At 48.9% G+C, this 15,348-nt stretch overlaps 1 protein-coding gene across 1 annotated transcript in view; it reads right to left on the bottom strand.

The window, feature by feature from the left end:
- The window catches only part of ABCC1 (ATP binding cassette subfamily C member 1 (ABCC1 blood group)), a 145,805-nt gene that overhangs the window by 32,880 nt on the left and 97,577 nt on the right, over positions 1 to 15,348 (bottom strand). The window contains exons 13-19 of the mRNA XM_090276966.1: positions 13,865 to 14,011; positions 12,174 to 12,261; positions 9,434 to 9,509; positions 7,149 to 7,275; positions 4,828 to 5,004; positions 4,137 to 4,304; positions 2,287 to 2,470 (exon numbers count right to left, since the gene is read on the bottom strand). Coding sequence (XP_090133092.1) covers positions 2,287 to 2,470; positions 4,137 to 4,304; positions 4,828 to 5,004; positions 7,149 to 7,275; positions 9,434 to 9,509; positions 12,174 to 12,261; positions 13,865 to 14,011 — 967 coding nt within the window. The remainder of the gene's footprint in view (positions 1 to 2,286; positions 2,471 to 4,136; positions 4,305 to 4,827; positions 5,005 to 7,148; positions 7,276 to 9,433; positions 9,510 to 12,173; positions 12,262 to 13,864; positions 14,012 to 15,348) is intronic.

Consider the following 15,348-nt stretch of genomic DNA (forward strand, 5'->3'; position numbering starts at 1 on the left):
CTTGCTGTTCCCTGTGTCAGAACGTTGTTCCCTGTGTCAGAGCACTGCCCCTCACATCTTCTCCTTGCTGGCTCCTTCCCATGCCAACGCCACTTCCGCAGAGAGCTCCTCTGACCACCCTGCCTGAGTTGCCACTGTACCACCCTGACATGCCCCAGCACACTATCCTGCACTTTTAAAATTCATAGCACTTAATGCTGTATGAAACCATCTATATTTGTTGATTTGTTTGTTGCCTTTCTCTCCTACTAGATACTTAGCTCCATGCGGGTAGAGATTCGTCTATACGTTGTTCACGTCTACTCTCCAAAACCTGGAACAGTGCTGTGATGGGCTGAACTATACCCCCACCCACACCCAGATCCGTATGTTGAAGTTCTAGCCCCCAGGGCCTAAGAATGTGACTGTATTTGGAGAACAGGCCTTTGCAGATGTCACTAGTTAAGATGAGGTCATTAGGGTGAGTCCTAATCCTATATCAACGGTATCCTTATAAAACAGGATAAATTTAGAGGTGGACACCCACAGGCAGAGGGCCATGTGAAGATGAAGGCAAACTGGGGAGATGCTTCAACAAGCCAAGGAATGCTGGAGACTTCGGGCGAACCCCCAGAAGCTGGAGAGGAGCGCAGAGCAGACACTCCCTCACAGCCCGAGAAGGAACCAACCCTGCACCTTGAGCTCAGATTTCCAGCCTCTAGAACTGGGAGACAATACACTTCTGTTGTTTACGCCACTCGGTTTGTGGTATTTTGTTACAGCAGCCCTAGGAAAATAATACGAGTACTTAACACACAGTAGGTGTTCAATAAATAACCGTTATAGGACTAAATCAATGAACAGCAAGTAGCTTTCTTCGTGATCAGCCCCTTTCACACAGACAGGGACTTGCCGGCTCCCAACATAGAAGGGACTAGTTTCTTTGAGGCTTGGTTTCCTCACAGTGACCTGGGAGTAATAATCCTGCCTCCCACATGCGCTGTTAGGAGGATTCAGCAAGACGGCTTCTGTGGAGAACAGGAGCTCCCGTAAGCACTCTGCCTTAGCTATGTGCCTTCCCATTCCAGACCCTTTGGCGACAACCTTGGCCCAGGAGCTGTGCGACGGGGCAGCCCTGTGGTCCTGCCCCTGAATACAGTCTCTCTGAGACCTGCTTGGGGACCAAGTATAGAACAAACACACCACAGAAGCTCAAGAAGCCTGAAATTAGCTCCTGGAAGAGGGAGAGCAGGGTAGCACAGTTGACCTCTGTGTAGTTCCACTCGTTTTAGCAACAGCTGAAACCAAAGCCGAAAAGGCATCAGATGACCTCTCCGTGTTAACATGCATCAAAGCGCAGAGAAGAGAGGTGAGCAGGGGATTGTCTGAGATGCCAGTCTGGCCGATGAAACACAGGGCAACCTGGAGAGGTTGCAAACCAACCCCCTGACTTCTAAACCAACTGATAAGAGAGAACAGGATTCTTATAAGTCTTGCCCTGTCTGCTTCAAATAAAGATGGGGTAAGGTCCCAGCTTGGAATTCAAAAGGCACCTCTGAGACTGTCCCTGCTCTCAGAGTCTGGCCTGAAAGGGGAGGCAGGGTGCAGTGGCTGGTAAGAGGGCAGGTCTACCCTGACCTGGCAGGTGCCAAGGGCATGGGGGTAACAGAGAGGCAACACTTCCCAGGGGAGTAGTGACAGCAGCTGTCGTTTACTGAACACTTTGTGCCGGGCACCATGCCAGAAGCTTCACATAATATACCACATTCAATCTACATCAAATGCTAGAAGGTTGGTTTTGCTCTTGTATGGCTTTAACAGTGAGGAAATTGAGGCTAAGTAGGGGTTTGAGGTCACACAGCTGGGAAGAGCAGCAGCTGGGATTTGAACCCAGGTCCTGCCAACTCCGAGTCTGCATGCTCAACCACCTTGCCTCATGACCCTCACTGGGTTAAGCCACATGTCACTGGCTTCTCACAGCCTCTTGGGAGCCAAGAGGACTATAATTATCACTGTCCCTATTTTTGTCACAAGGACCCTGAAGCTCAGGAGGCCCAAAGCCACATCACAGAAAAGTATTAGGACTTGTGCCCAAGTCTGCTGAGCAGGCCATAAAGCACTGGGACCCCTTTCCAATTTAGCCTGAGAGGGTGAAGATGGTCCTTCCAGGTGGTTCCTGAGGAGGCCTGGCCTAGCCCCTGCCTGACGCCCTGATGAGCCACCCAGTGACTGGTGGGAACCTGCAGGGGACAACCGAGGCCCTCCAAGGCACGGCCCTCGCGGGAGGCGCTGCACCAGCCGCCCTACCGTCGTCCTGCTCCGTCTGCTCCTGTTCAGCGCTGGCGTACGTGCGCAGGAACTCGGCGAAGGCACCGTCCCGGGCCAGCAGCTCCTGGTAGGAGCCCATCTCAGAGATCTTGCCGCCACTCATGACGATGATGACATCCACCTGAGGCAGGTAGCTGATCCCATGTGTGACCAGGAGCCGAGTCTGCGGGCAACATGGAGACCGGGCGAGTCAGCACACACATGCAGGAGGGGATCACCCCGCACCTGATGGCAGAGCTCCCATCTGCAGGTGGATGCATCCCTGGTGCAATCTGTGGGTGCTTTCATTTGACACATGCGCCAGGACCCTGCGGAGGGGGCGGTGGTCACAGCAAAGGACTCAGAGATCCCCGTCCCAGACTCCAGGGCCGGGGGAGAAACAAGGGACCCAAGTTAAACACTAGCGCTGGATGGTGACACACAGCACAAAGTGGGGTGGGGGAAATGTTGCAATTTTAAAAGGGTGATAGGAAAGGCCATTTTTAAACAAAAATCTGAAGGATAAAAGGGAGAAAGGGAACCAGGCATGTGTGGAAAATTTTTTTTAAAAAAGTGACTCTGATTCAAAATAATTTACATGTAATGGCTTCATTTTTTAAGTAACCACCCACTCCCACACCCCCCAAAATACCTAAAACTTGTAGATGTGTCTATCTTTTATCTAATGATCTGAAAGTTTGGGAAGACACTCATCAAATTATGTACATGAGTTGACAAACTTTCTTAAAGGGCCAGATGGTAAATATTTTCAACTTTATGGATATGGACCCTCCGGTCACTGTGGCAGTGACCAGCTCTGTGGTTGCAGCGTGATAGTAGTCACACACAGGCATAAACAGAGGGCCTGGCTGTGTTCCCATAAAGCTTCATTTATGGACACTGATGTTTAAATTGAATGCCGTTTTCATATGTCACAAAATTATTATTTTTCTTCGGAAGTTTTCCAACCACTTAAAAACATAAAGCCCATTCTTAGCTTGAGGGCTGTAGGAAGAGAGCAAGCCAGATTGCTGGCCCCCGCCCTTGAGGGAGGGGCTGGGTGCAGGATAGGGGAAGATCTGTTTTGCACTTTACACATACTCTTTATACTCCTTTTTGTGGTATGTACAGGGATGCTTACAATAGGTTAAGTGGCATGATGCTCCCTATATATAAGCATGATATGATAACCCGACCAAAAAGGTTTATACACACAGCAAAAAAAAAAAAAAAGAAACCTGAAAGAAATACAAAAATCCCTAAGCGGTGAGAAGATACACAATTGCTTTTGGTTTCTTTTGTGTGTGTTTTTCTGAATCTCCTATACTTTTCCCATGGGCATGTGTTATTTTTTTAAATCAGTAAAAAAGAAAAGAAAAAAAAGAACCAGTCCTCCCACCCCGTAATTCCTTTAAAAACTAAAATAAAATAATAAAAGAGGACAGGACATATTTTCTGTCGGGTCAAGGGCTGTGGAAGTTTTTCTGCTCCAAACCTCTGTCCCTTGGCCCACAGTCACTTCGGATCTTGCCTGCTTAGTCACTGGAGATCTTAGGGTGGAATTTCCTTCTTCAAAGCCATCCCCACTTTTAAATCGTGAAGAGGGCCCTTTTTTGGCCAAGCGGAGGCAATGACTTCAAGTTAGTGCCAAGAACGTCCCCCCCTTAATAACAAGAGCAAGAAGGCCATCCTGGGAAGGCTTCCAAGGGAAGCATTAGAAAAGGATTCTTAACTCCAATTAAAAAAAAAAAAAAAAGGCTGGAAAGCACAGGATTCTCAAAGGGGACACATTCCGACTTAACCAAAGCACAACAGAACCAGACCTCAAGCCCCGCCCCTTCCGCCGGTACCTTGCTCTTCAGTATCCCCTTGGGGCCAATCACATTTTCAAATATGTGTTTTCCCACGTGGGCATCCACTGCTGACAGGGGGTCATCAAAGAGGTAGATGTCGGAGTCACAGTACACAGCCCGGGCCAGGCTCACGCGCTGCTTCTGGCCCCCAGACAGGTTCACGCCCTGGGGAGACCCATGGCAGAAGGTGGGTTTGTTGGGAAAGCCCCAGACATGCAGAGAGGGCACCCTGCTTGCAATGCACCAGACCCAGGCCTGAGACCCCACAGGGGTGCACCCTCCTCCTCCTAGGCAGCAGCAAAAGCGTAAGATTGCACCTGTGCAGGATTTAGCCTCACTTGGGAAACAGGTGGAAGAGAAAACCTGAGCCTCCAGGAAGCTGCTGAGCAAACCCAGGGCATAGTGTGTGTGGAGCAAAGGGTGGCTGGTGGCCCTGAATGATATTGGCTGCAGGGAAGGCTCCTGACCTTTGAGTCTGATGAAAGGCACCAGAGGGCAGGGTAATGATATTATTATTGCTGTTATGGAGCAGAGTTACCCAGCGGAGCACAGTCTGGGGCAGTCAATCACAGCCAACTCACACACCCGCACGTAAGAGAAAAAGTGTTATAAACGGCTGAGGTTTTCTTTGTGATTGTTCTACGGCAACAGCTGACTGTCACAAGGGCCATGCTGAAGCCGTACTGACCTTCTCCCCAATCTCTGTCCGGTCCCCGCTGGGCAGAATTTCAAGATCTGGGAGGAGGGCACAGGCTTCGATCACAGTCTTATAATACCGTTCCTGTAGCTGGCGTCCAAAAAGGATGTTTTCTCGGAGAGAATCATTCTGAATCCAGGCCTGCTGGGGGACGTAGGCCACTGAGCCCTAGATGGCAAGCGGAGAAGAAAGCCAGAGACAGAGAGACTTAGTGACCAAGACAGCAGCCAGCTCACCCACGTGGCAGAAAGGCCCTACTTCACAAGTGACTTTCAGCACACCCATTGTCTCAGCAAGAAGGAAACTGAGTCACAAAGGACAACAGACACCAGAGGTGAGATCAGAACCCACACTGTCCAAGAGCGGGAGTTCAAGAGCTGACACCCTCACTGCTGAGATTACGTTTCATATTTAGTAAGTATCCACGGGAGCCACTGTCGCTGAGCAGCAGTCCTGCCTCCCAAGGATGGGAAATTCCTGACACAATTTTAAAGTTTGGCTACAGTTGTGGTGAAAGCTAAAAACATATCAGACCTTTAAACAGTCCTTTAAAAAGGAAGACCTGGTTGGGGACATCAGGATAGCATTTCTTGAGGATATTTCCTTGATGAAATTTAAGCAAATACTTTTGTATCAAAATAGTGCATTTCAAAAGCTGTCGTGTCTTTATTTCCACATAATGTAAGGTGTCAAGAAGACCACAGGAAGGGGCTGGCACTCCCTCACCACAGCCAAATAACCAGTCACAAGAAACCTGCAACCTCATCAAACCAAGTCCTCAGGGCACCCTCACATTCCAGATCCTTCACTTTCGTATTTAAAGGCTTTTTTCCTTTAAAATAGTGGTTCTCAACTAGGGGTAATGCTACCCTTCAGGGGTCATCTGACAGTGTCTAGAGACACTTTTAGTTGTTACAACTGGAGGCTGCTGCTAGGATCTAGTGGGTCAAGGCCAGGGATGTTGCTAACCATTCTACAGTGCACAGGACGACCCCACAACAGAGAATCATCCAGCTCAAAATGTCAACAGTGCTGTGGTTGGAGAAATCCAGGGTTAACAAAAAAGAACACAATGTGGGTCCTACCATGATATGTCATTTTCTCCCATTAATCTAGCTCACGTTGCCTATTAATCTTACTTCATAACATGTGCTTGAAAGTAATGACAGAACATTTCCTAAAACAATAGCTAGATGTCATTAGTCTGAACCCAACTACTGTAATGTACACATTCTACTAATGCATATCAGGCTCAAGGTCACTGTCCAATCAACAGAGTTTTCACTAAAATGAAAACAATGGCATACACCAGCATCCCCAAAAGCAGATTCCAAGAAATAGGGATTCTGGGGATATAAATGGTTATTGCACAGACAATAAAGAGGTGCAGGCAAGTATGTGTGGGTCACTCTGGGTTAACCAAAGTTAAATAGATTTTCCCTCCTTGCAGGACTTCTCAGAGCTTTCACCTTATTAATGCTTATTCTAAGTCTCTGAGAGAGGGAATCAGAGTAGGCAGTATTTTCCAAACTTGTTTGAGCTGGGGAATCTTTATTCCCAAAACATCCTGCTGGATGAGTTTGCTTTCAGGCCCCACTGCAGGTTAATGCTGGCGTCAACAAAATTTCAAGGGAAGTATCCTTACATTGGGAAAAGGCCCTCATGGGGAATGAGCTAAATGCAAAACAAGACTCTTGATTTCTAAAGAACTTATTTGTTCACTAAAGCAGACTCTTAGACTCTTGAAGAATATACCAGCTTAGTTCAAAGCACTCTGCGTATTTAAAAGCAATAAAACCACAGTCTGCTTTAGTCCCATTTAAGAATTCAACGAACACTCAGAATTTAAACAGTTCCCTTAAAAAGAATTCTCTAATATCACGTTCCAATGACATAAATCAAAAATTTAAGTTCTGTTACTTTAATAAAAAGAGATATGCGGAGAGATCCGTAGAGAGAGAGAACAAGCCAGAACTCATAGATACAGAGACCACGAGATGGACACTGAGGCCCAGAGATGGGGAAGGAATGAGAAACAGTGACCAGGCCAGGGAACATCTGTGTGTTTACTAAATATTTACTGAGTGCACACTTCAGGCCAGGAACTATTCTAGGCACTGGGATAAGGCAGGAAATGAATGACACTTTTCCAGGACAGCACAGAGGAGAGAACAAGAGGAGGAGAGAGGGGACTCGCTGCTCTTGCTCCATGCACAGGGACCATAATAAAAAAAAGCACAGCATTGCACTTAACCTTCCTCTCAGGCCATCAGCCTCCCCCGTGACCCCCGCTCATCCAATCTTCCTCCTACCTTGATGGCCACATGCCCCTCCATCTTGTCCATCTCGGCCAGGAGTGCTGAGAGCAGAGACGACTTTCCACAGCCGACCTGGCCCACCACAGCCACCAAGGAACCTTCTGGAATGGAGAAGGTGATGCTGAAAAGACACAACACACCACGCCTCGGTCATGCTCTCACCTGAATGAGGCTGGCAGGGCTGGTGCCCCATCCCCCCAGAGCTGCATTTACCCTGGGCAGAGAGGGAGGCGGAAGGCAGGGCTGTCACGAGCCTCTGAGACCTGAAAAATCCTCCTGCATTTCTACTGCTGAGCTTGGTGCAGGGCACAGTCTCAGAGGCCTTCCTGTACCCGAAAGTGGCCCTTCTCGGTTATGCCAATGCATCTGAGAAGACGGAGACAGCAGGAGAGGCCTGTGCTATCAGCCACATGGAGGGGTGTTAACTCTGCCTGGGGGCACACCACAGGTGCCTTGGGGTGGGGGGACCCCTCAAGGTGAACCCTGAAGGAAGAGTAAGTGCGTAAGACCAAGACTGTGACCCACGGTGTGATCAGGGATGGACGTGTCAATGACACAAGACAGGGCACGGAGGGTGGGCAAGGCCTGAAGATGGGTGGGGGTGGCCAGGCTTGGCAGGACCTGAAGGAGCCACTGAAGGGTTTGACGAGGCCTTGGCGTGGATAAATGTGAGTCTCAGAAACAGGTCTGTAGTGAAATTGCCCTTTGACAAATACTGGCAAGCAAAGTACAAGAAAATAAGCCGGACGTTCTGCCACAAAGGTTGGCTACCACATGACAGGTGTCAGAGCTGTGACTCCACCCACCAGGGAGGGGCGGACGCGTCCAGGATGCTGCTGGGTTTGCTTACGTTGGCTGTGCTTTTCTGCGGCCACTATTATCATTTTCAGCGTATCAGTGGACATGCTGTTAGACTTTGCTGTCACTCACTGTTTAATTCTTGGGAACCTGCTGCACAGTCACACTGATTATTCTTTTGTTTCTGTTCGGTGAGGGGAATGGATGATGAGGCCCAGTAAAGCAGCACTTGCACTCATCCAGGGGAGACTGGAATGTTTTTAGAGGCTGAGAAGGAAGGAAGTTTGGATGGAGAGAGATATGGGGAGTCATGGAGGAGACTGGAACAGGAAAGCCTTTGATTCTGGAAGAACGGAGGAAAGGGTGAGGGCACAGATACAGACTATTCAGTTGTGAAGGAGAATGAGAAAGAAAAGCTAAAATTGAAGCAGGCAGGAGTCGAGTTAAACATAAGGAGGAACTTCCTGGACATGCAATCCCACCATGAGTTTTCAAGGGAGATATAATATAGAGCCTTCTCTCTGGAGTTTTGTCTCCCACGCCTAGCACCCTCCCCATGATAAAATACAGCAGCAATTTGACTACCCCAGAAGGGGGTATTTGTTTAGGGGTAAGGGGGATAAATTAGGCCTTTAAAAAGGACTCTTCTGCCCCTATGTTTTGGGGCCCCTTAAAGAGGTCTAGAAGCCACTGAGCAAGGCCTCCGATCAGAAGAAAACAAGAGGTACTTGACAAATTGCCTGGGGACCCAGGTCAGTTCCCTGGACACCAAGAATTCTGTGGGCCCTAGGTGGGGAGTGGGTGAGAAAGGCTGAGCAGGGCAGCTGGGGACGCTGGGAAGGACAGCGAACAACTCCATCCTGAGAACAAATCCCAGTGAACAAGAATTTCTTTTAACAGACCCAAGCCTGCCTGCCACCACCGGCCACATCACAGCCTGGGACCCAACGTGGCCAGTCAGTGTGCTGGGCCTCTCCTGGCACAGCAGTTGGCTCAGGGATGGGCACACGACCCGAACTGGGCCACCCAGAGGCAGGCAGGTCTCCGGACACAGCAGGAGGTGCACCTGGAGTTGATGGGGGCCATTTGTTATCATGGGGGGAGAGGCCATCTGAGAGGGAAGCAGAACAAAGACAAGATGGGGAGAATCCTAATGGCACTGAGACCCTGGGTCACCCTGTACCTGAAAGTGGCCCTTCTCAGCTATGTAGGCAAAAAACCCCCCTTTGTTGCTCAAGGCTATCTATGCAAGGTTTGTGTCACTTGCAGTGAAAGGGAACGCTCTGTGCCAGGCACACCCTCATCTGCTCCTCACCACAGCCCACCCAGGGGTGACTGCGCCTATTTCCCAGAGGGGTAAATTGAGGCTCAGAAAGGCAAAGTGACCTATTCAAGGTCATCAAGCCAGAGTGGGGCTAGACTTGGAGGCCACGTTTAACCAGAGCCTTGTGCTGCTCTCCACGTCCTGGGTCCTGGCTTACCCATTCAGCGTGGGAGGGTCGCTCCTGGCCCACGTGAAGGTGGCGTTCTGCACAGTGATGCTGTTCGAGCCCCCGCCTGAAAAGCACCAGACATAATGCGTCAGGCAGAGATAAAGTCACGGGACCGAGAGTAAGCAGGAGGCTCTTACTTTTTTTCCCCCTAGTCAAGTGAAGTTCAACCGGAGAGACTTAGACACTTCCGCTAGGCGTTATCTGGTTACATCTGTTTCAGTTCCTAAAGAAGATGGCCTCAGACACACAAGGCAAAAGAAAACCACAAGAGGGCTCCGCTTGAAAAGCAGGAGGTTGTGCCATCACCTCGCAGATGTGGGGGAGCCCCCCGGGGTTACCAGACAGGCTCAAGGGATCTCCCTCACCCTGTCTTGGGAGGTTCCAACAGCTCTGGCTGGGAGGGCCAAGCAGAAGTCAAGGTCAATGGCCCTCACCACACACCCCCAGGGCCCTTCCTTTATGTTCAAAGCAGGAACCTTCCCCAACTCCTGGATTTCAGGGCTGCCTCCTAACTCATCTCCCTGCGTCCCCTCTCCTCTGTCTTCATCCGCCCTGCTCACATCACAGCAGGTCTCTCTAAATCAGCAGTCACGACCTACTGTGGAAAAAAGCAGGCTGTGGAACAGGAAATGGAGCATCTGGCCTGGGGAGGGGTGTTTGAGACAAGCCTACACTCTGTGCGGCGCTTGTGGGATTCTAAGGCTTCTGGTACCTCGGTCCTCACTGACTTCCCTCCCATTATGGTCCTTTTACTCCATGCCCCTCACTTAAAGAAACCACTTTGACTCTATTATTAGCCATCTTAAAACCACCTAGAGATAAGACAGGGATGTTTTATTCTCTCACATTTCACAGAAAAAGAAACCTGTGGTGAGAGGAAGCTACCCTAATGTAACCTTCTCCCTCACCACTCCCCACTTCCTGAAAACACAGAGAACAAGGAGGAAACTGGAAAGCACTATTTAAGGAATTTAAGAAAAGCCACTTGAGTCTGACAAGCTAGTGAACCAGGAGACTTGGTTGGGAGCTGCCAAGGTGGCCAATCCTGGCACCTGGAGGTGTGGATAAACATCTCAGAAAGTCAAAATGCCTGGGAGACTGCCACCAGGGCAGGAAGGGAGGGGCTGAGGTCTGCAGGAACCAGAAGCCCTGGGGCTTTCCAACTTGACTTTTGCAGTGAGCTGTGAATAACTCCAATAGCTCAAAACCTCCACTGCCTGCCCCAGATTTCAACCCCATGTTATGCAGGGAAATTTAACCCTGGGTAGATGGCACCGTTCCTGCATCCTTTGGTGGGGAGGGAGGCAATGGTCCTCAGGACAGCAGGAGCCACATGACCACAGGCCAGGGAGTCAGGAGGAAGATTCCAGCATCCAGTGAGCAGAGGTTCTCCAGTGAGGGTGACTTTGCTTCCCAAGGGACATAATCTCTAGAGACATTTTTGGTTGTCAAAACTGGGGTGTGGGTTACTGGCATCTAGTGGATAGAGGTCAGGGATGCTGCTCAACATCCTATTATCCACCAGAACGTCAGTGTGCTGAGGCTGAGTTGAAAATGCCACAGCTCACTTCTCACTCACACTAGAGAAGTAAGGACTACCGTTACTGGTTCAGCAGGCACTGTGCCAGGTGTTTTACACACCACTGCAGACACCTGAAAACCTAGTAGGTGCCAGGCACTGCTCACACATTATAACCAATATATACACACATTCATTCCTCTGAGTGGATTTATTAAGCTCTGGAGCCAGACTGCATGGGTTCGAATCCATTTACACCCACTTCTTAGCTAGAGAGCTACAGGCAAGTTACTTAATTTCTCTGTGTCTAACTTTTCTCATCTGTAAAATAGGATCAATAATAATGGGATTAGCCTCATGGGGCTGTAATGAGGAGTAAATGAGGCAATACACAGAGACCTTAAAACAGTGGTTGACACATAGTAGGTGCTCAATAAATCTCAGTGGCTAAGAGCACAGGTTCTACTGATTGGCTGTTGGTGTGGATCCTCACTCTAGTTCTTATTAACTGTGCAATCTTGAGCAAGTTACTGAGATGAGTTTCATCATCTGTAAAATGGAGGTTTCCAAAGCCCCCCTCTGTGTGCCACAGGGAGCAGGAGGTGGATTTTTACATCAATGTCTTTGAACAGAACACCCATGGTGGGAGTGACATTGACATGAAAGTGGTCACGGCTCTTAGTGCTATTAAAATTGATCATTAAGTGCCTGGAGATATAGCCTTGGTCAGGGGTTTGACTGGGAAAGGACAAATTAATAAGCTGCAAAATAAACAATCCTACCAATAAAAATCCATATAATGCCTGCCTAAGAAAAGTACCTTCGTCTCCATACTCCAGGTGGGGAAAATGAGGCTTAGAGCAGTGAATGACCAGCCCAAGCACCCACAGCTCATAGGCGTCGGAGGCTGGTCAGTCTCCAACATCCTAGTTCTGTCTGTGTATCTGCCCAGAATGGAATTGAAGCCCAGGTCTCCTGGAAATTGACCTTCAGGGGGAGACCGCACACAGTGTCTGCCTCTCAGCAAGAAAGCAGAAGTGCAAGTCCACCCTCCTGGGCGGGGCAAGATAAGGCCCTAGAGTTCACCCCGCTCTGCAGAGATCCTGCTCCCTGCGCTCTCGAAGACAAGCTGCTGGGAAGAGCCGAACTGAGGACAGCCTTGGAGGCAAGGTGGCCATCCTGGCCCAGAGGGACCACGCACACACACACCGTCTTTCATGGGCCGGCGCTCAATGCTGGTGGGCTCCAGCTCCTCGTGGGACAGGAAGATCCTGAGGCGCTTGAGGGAGACACTCGCCTACACAGGAAGCAATGATAGGGTGCAGTTATTTTTAAAAGCATTTGCAAAACAGACCTGAGGCTGACACTCAGTGGTTTCCCCTGGGTGCAGAGGGGCCCACACCCTCCCTTGTTTCTGAAGGCTCTGAGTTTCCTACAACCAGCGCAGGCCTCAGAATAAAAAGTAAAACAGGGTTTGGTTCTTGTTTGTTTTCCTTTAAAAACCCACAACCAGTATTAAAAAGGACTGTCCTAGATGCAAAGGGATTTAAGAAACATAAACCAAAGGCAAGAGTCCCCTTTAAGGGCACAAACTTGCAGCGGGGAGATAAGTTCTAAGTCTTGGGATTATACAGCATGGTTAGTGCTCAGAGTCAACAACACTGGATTATAAATTCAAAGTTGCTGAGAGACTAGATCTCGACTGTTCTCATCACAAAAAGGGAAATGATGATTACAGTACACGATGCGACAGAGGTACTGGCTGACACTACAGTGGAAACCGTACAATTTATCAATGTATTAAACTTACACGATGTTATATGTCAAATATATCCCAATAAAGATAAATTTAAAAAAAAGACCAGAATGGTTCTGATTCGAACAGCCCAACTATAAAGACATTAATGAGACAATCCAGAACATTTTACTATGAGCTGCATGTTATTTTAAGAAATTACTGTTAATTTTGTTAGGCATGAAAATGGTCTTATAATTACGTAAGAAGACATGCACACTAAAGTATTTATGCGTGAAATGTCAAGAGGTTTTGGACTTGTTTAACAAATTTTCAACAAAGAATAAAGGAATGAAGGGAGGGGAGGGGAAGGGAGGGAGGAAGGTAGAGAAAGGACTGGAAAAGGCAAGTGTGACAAAATGTTGAATCTGAGTGATGGGTACACAACGGTCATCATTATATTAGTCTCCACTTCTGTGTGAAATATTTCATAATAAAAAGGGGTTTTACTTGCCTTGTTTTATTAAAAAAATAAAGCCTATGACCAGAGTTGTACAACCAAATATTAAGGTTGATCGGCCTGTGTGGCTGAAAATAGGGTTTTCAACATGAGTATGTGCAACGCAAGGGAGAAGAGTAGGAAAAATACTACTGGCAGGAAGTGGTAGGAGCTTGAATAGCGTCAAAGTGTGGCAGAGCAGTTTCCTTTTCTTATAGGTTCACGGCACAAATTTTAGGAATTCTAGGGGGTCTAGGTCTAGGTCTATTAATAGCTGGTGAAATCATTTTAGTGGGTCAAGAGATGCATTTTTGAAGAGATGGAGGAGGGGACCGGGCAGGGGAGAACAGAGCGGATTGGAATAGAATAAAATATCTCAGAAAGAATCTTACAGAGCACGGGAAGGCCTGGTTGCATTAAACTTTTGTTCATATACCTAAATGTTGAGTTCCTTGTCAAGAAGTAAAATGCATTTATTTCTTTGGGCCATGACCAAAGAGCACAAAAGCCAGCGGTAAAAGCACCAGTGGGTCCAGGCCTCCCCAAACCCGTGGGCACAGCAGGATGAGTAATGCAGAGGGAGCCGCCTCCAGGGGGCACTGTTAAGTCCTTTTGTTTTGTTCCCCCGGAGATCCCTCCCCGAAGTACCCCCAGCCTCGCCTGTACCTGCACGATGCTGCTGATGACCATGGGGAGAATATTCAGGGGGAAACGAAGGATGTTGAACAAGGCCAAGGACACAAAGGCTTTCTCGGCATCTAGGACATTGTTCTCATCGACGGTCACGTAGACTGCAAACGTGCACAGGGCCACCTGCAAGCAGAATGCCCATCACTGACTTGTGTCCCGGAGCCAGAGTCAGAGGCTAGGAGCAGCTACACTCCCCCAGCTGGGCGCTCAGGCCTTCCCTCCAGGGGGCTGGGGGCAGCAGAAGACAGCCACGGCAATGTCTAGCCCTCGAGAGGTACTCACCCAACACTCAAGAGTATGAACAGGAGAGATGAACAGCCAGAAGCGTCCCCTCCCACCCACTTTCTCTGAGGCACACTGGAATTCCTCAACCACACGAAGTATAATCACATCTCTGGGCCTTTGCCTAAAACAGCCCTCCTTCCCCTCCATATAGTGGCTGCGTTACCCGGTCTTACCTGCCCCTCCACAGGAAACGGCCCTGCCATCGCTCTCCACCCTCCTATCCTGGCTTATCTTTCTTCAAAGCACCTATCCCCACCTTTTACACAGTATTACAGGTATTTACTGCCTGGCTCCTGCACCAACATATAAAGTCCACAAAGACGGGGTCCCTGCCTACACACAACTGCATCCCTGGTGCCTAGAACAGTGCCTGGGGCACAGGAACACTGAATGAGACCCTGGGCAAGTTATCACCTCGCCGCTGCCTCAGTTGTCTCATCTGTGAAATGGGGATGAAGGAGAATTAATGCTGCTGTTTGAAGTTTCCTTCCAGCTCATAAAAGTTTTATCTAATTTTACACCCCTAAAATAGAAAATCTTACTTAAAAAAAAAAAAAAAAAGCCACTTGCCACTCCCTTCCCCACAAAATCTGACCTGCCTTAAGGATTGTGATTTTACTACCCTGCCCTAAATTCCTGGGATTTACTACCCAAGCAACCAGATTTGGGTTCAGTTGTTGGGAGGCCTCACCAGGAGAAATGAGAAACGTCCTGAATAATACAGGGTCAGGCCGCTTGGCTTAGCGGGGAGGGAAAAGATCAGTGGGCGAATTTCTGTGCCCCTCCCTCAGTGCTGGGGACAAAGCAGTGCCAGGTATCACCAGGGGAGGTTAACGACAGGTATCCCATGAGGTCATCTGGTACATGCTATCAGAAGCAGTCTGGAAAACCTCGGACCTGGCAGATGAACAAAAGTGCCCAGCCCCATGCTAGCCCCAGACGCCTAGAGCCACTGGGGGGAAGGGGATGTAAAGGGCCGGGGGCCCTGCCTTTCTGAGCCCAGGGCAGAGTGCTGGAAATCAGGAGGTTCAAGTTTCAGCCTCTGGTGTGGCTGTGGTTCGGTTTATTTTCAGGGTCTCAGCCTCCTGATTTCTTTGTTACCTATTAGAAGGTCGTAAAGCTTAAAAATTAAAACCATACGTTCGGCCCATATTAGCTGGGTGTGCCCCCTCGCT

Source organism: Furipterus horrens, unplaced genomic scaffold (genome assembly GCF_987537825.1).
Source record: "Furipterus horrens unplaced genomic scaffold, mFurHor1.1.pri manual_scaffold_5, whole genome shotgun sequence".
Classification (NCBI taxonomy): Eukaryota; Metazoa; Chordata; class Mammalia; order Chiroptera; family Furipteridae; genus Furipterus; species Furipterus horrens.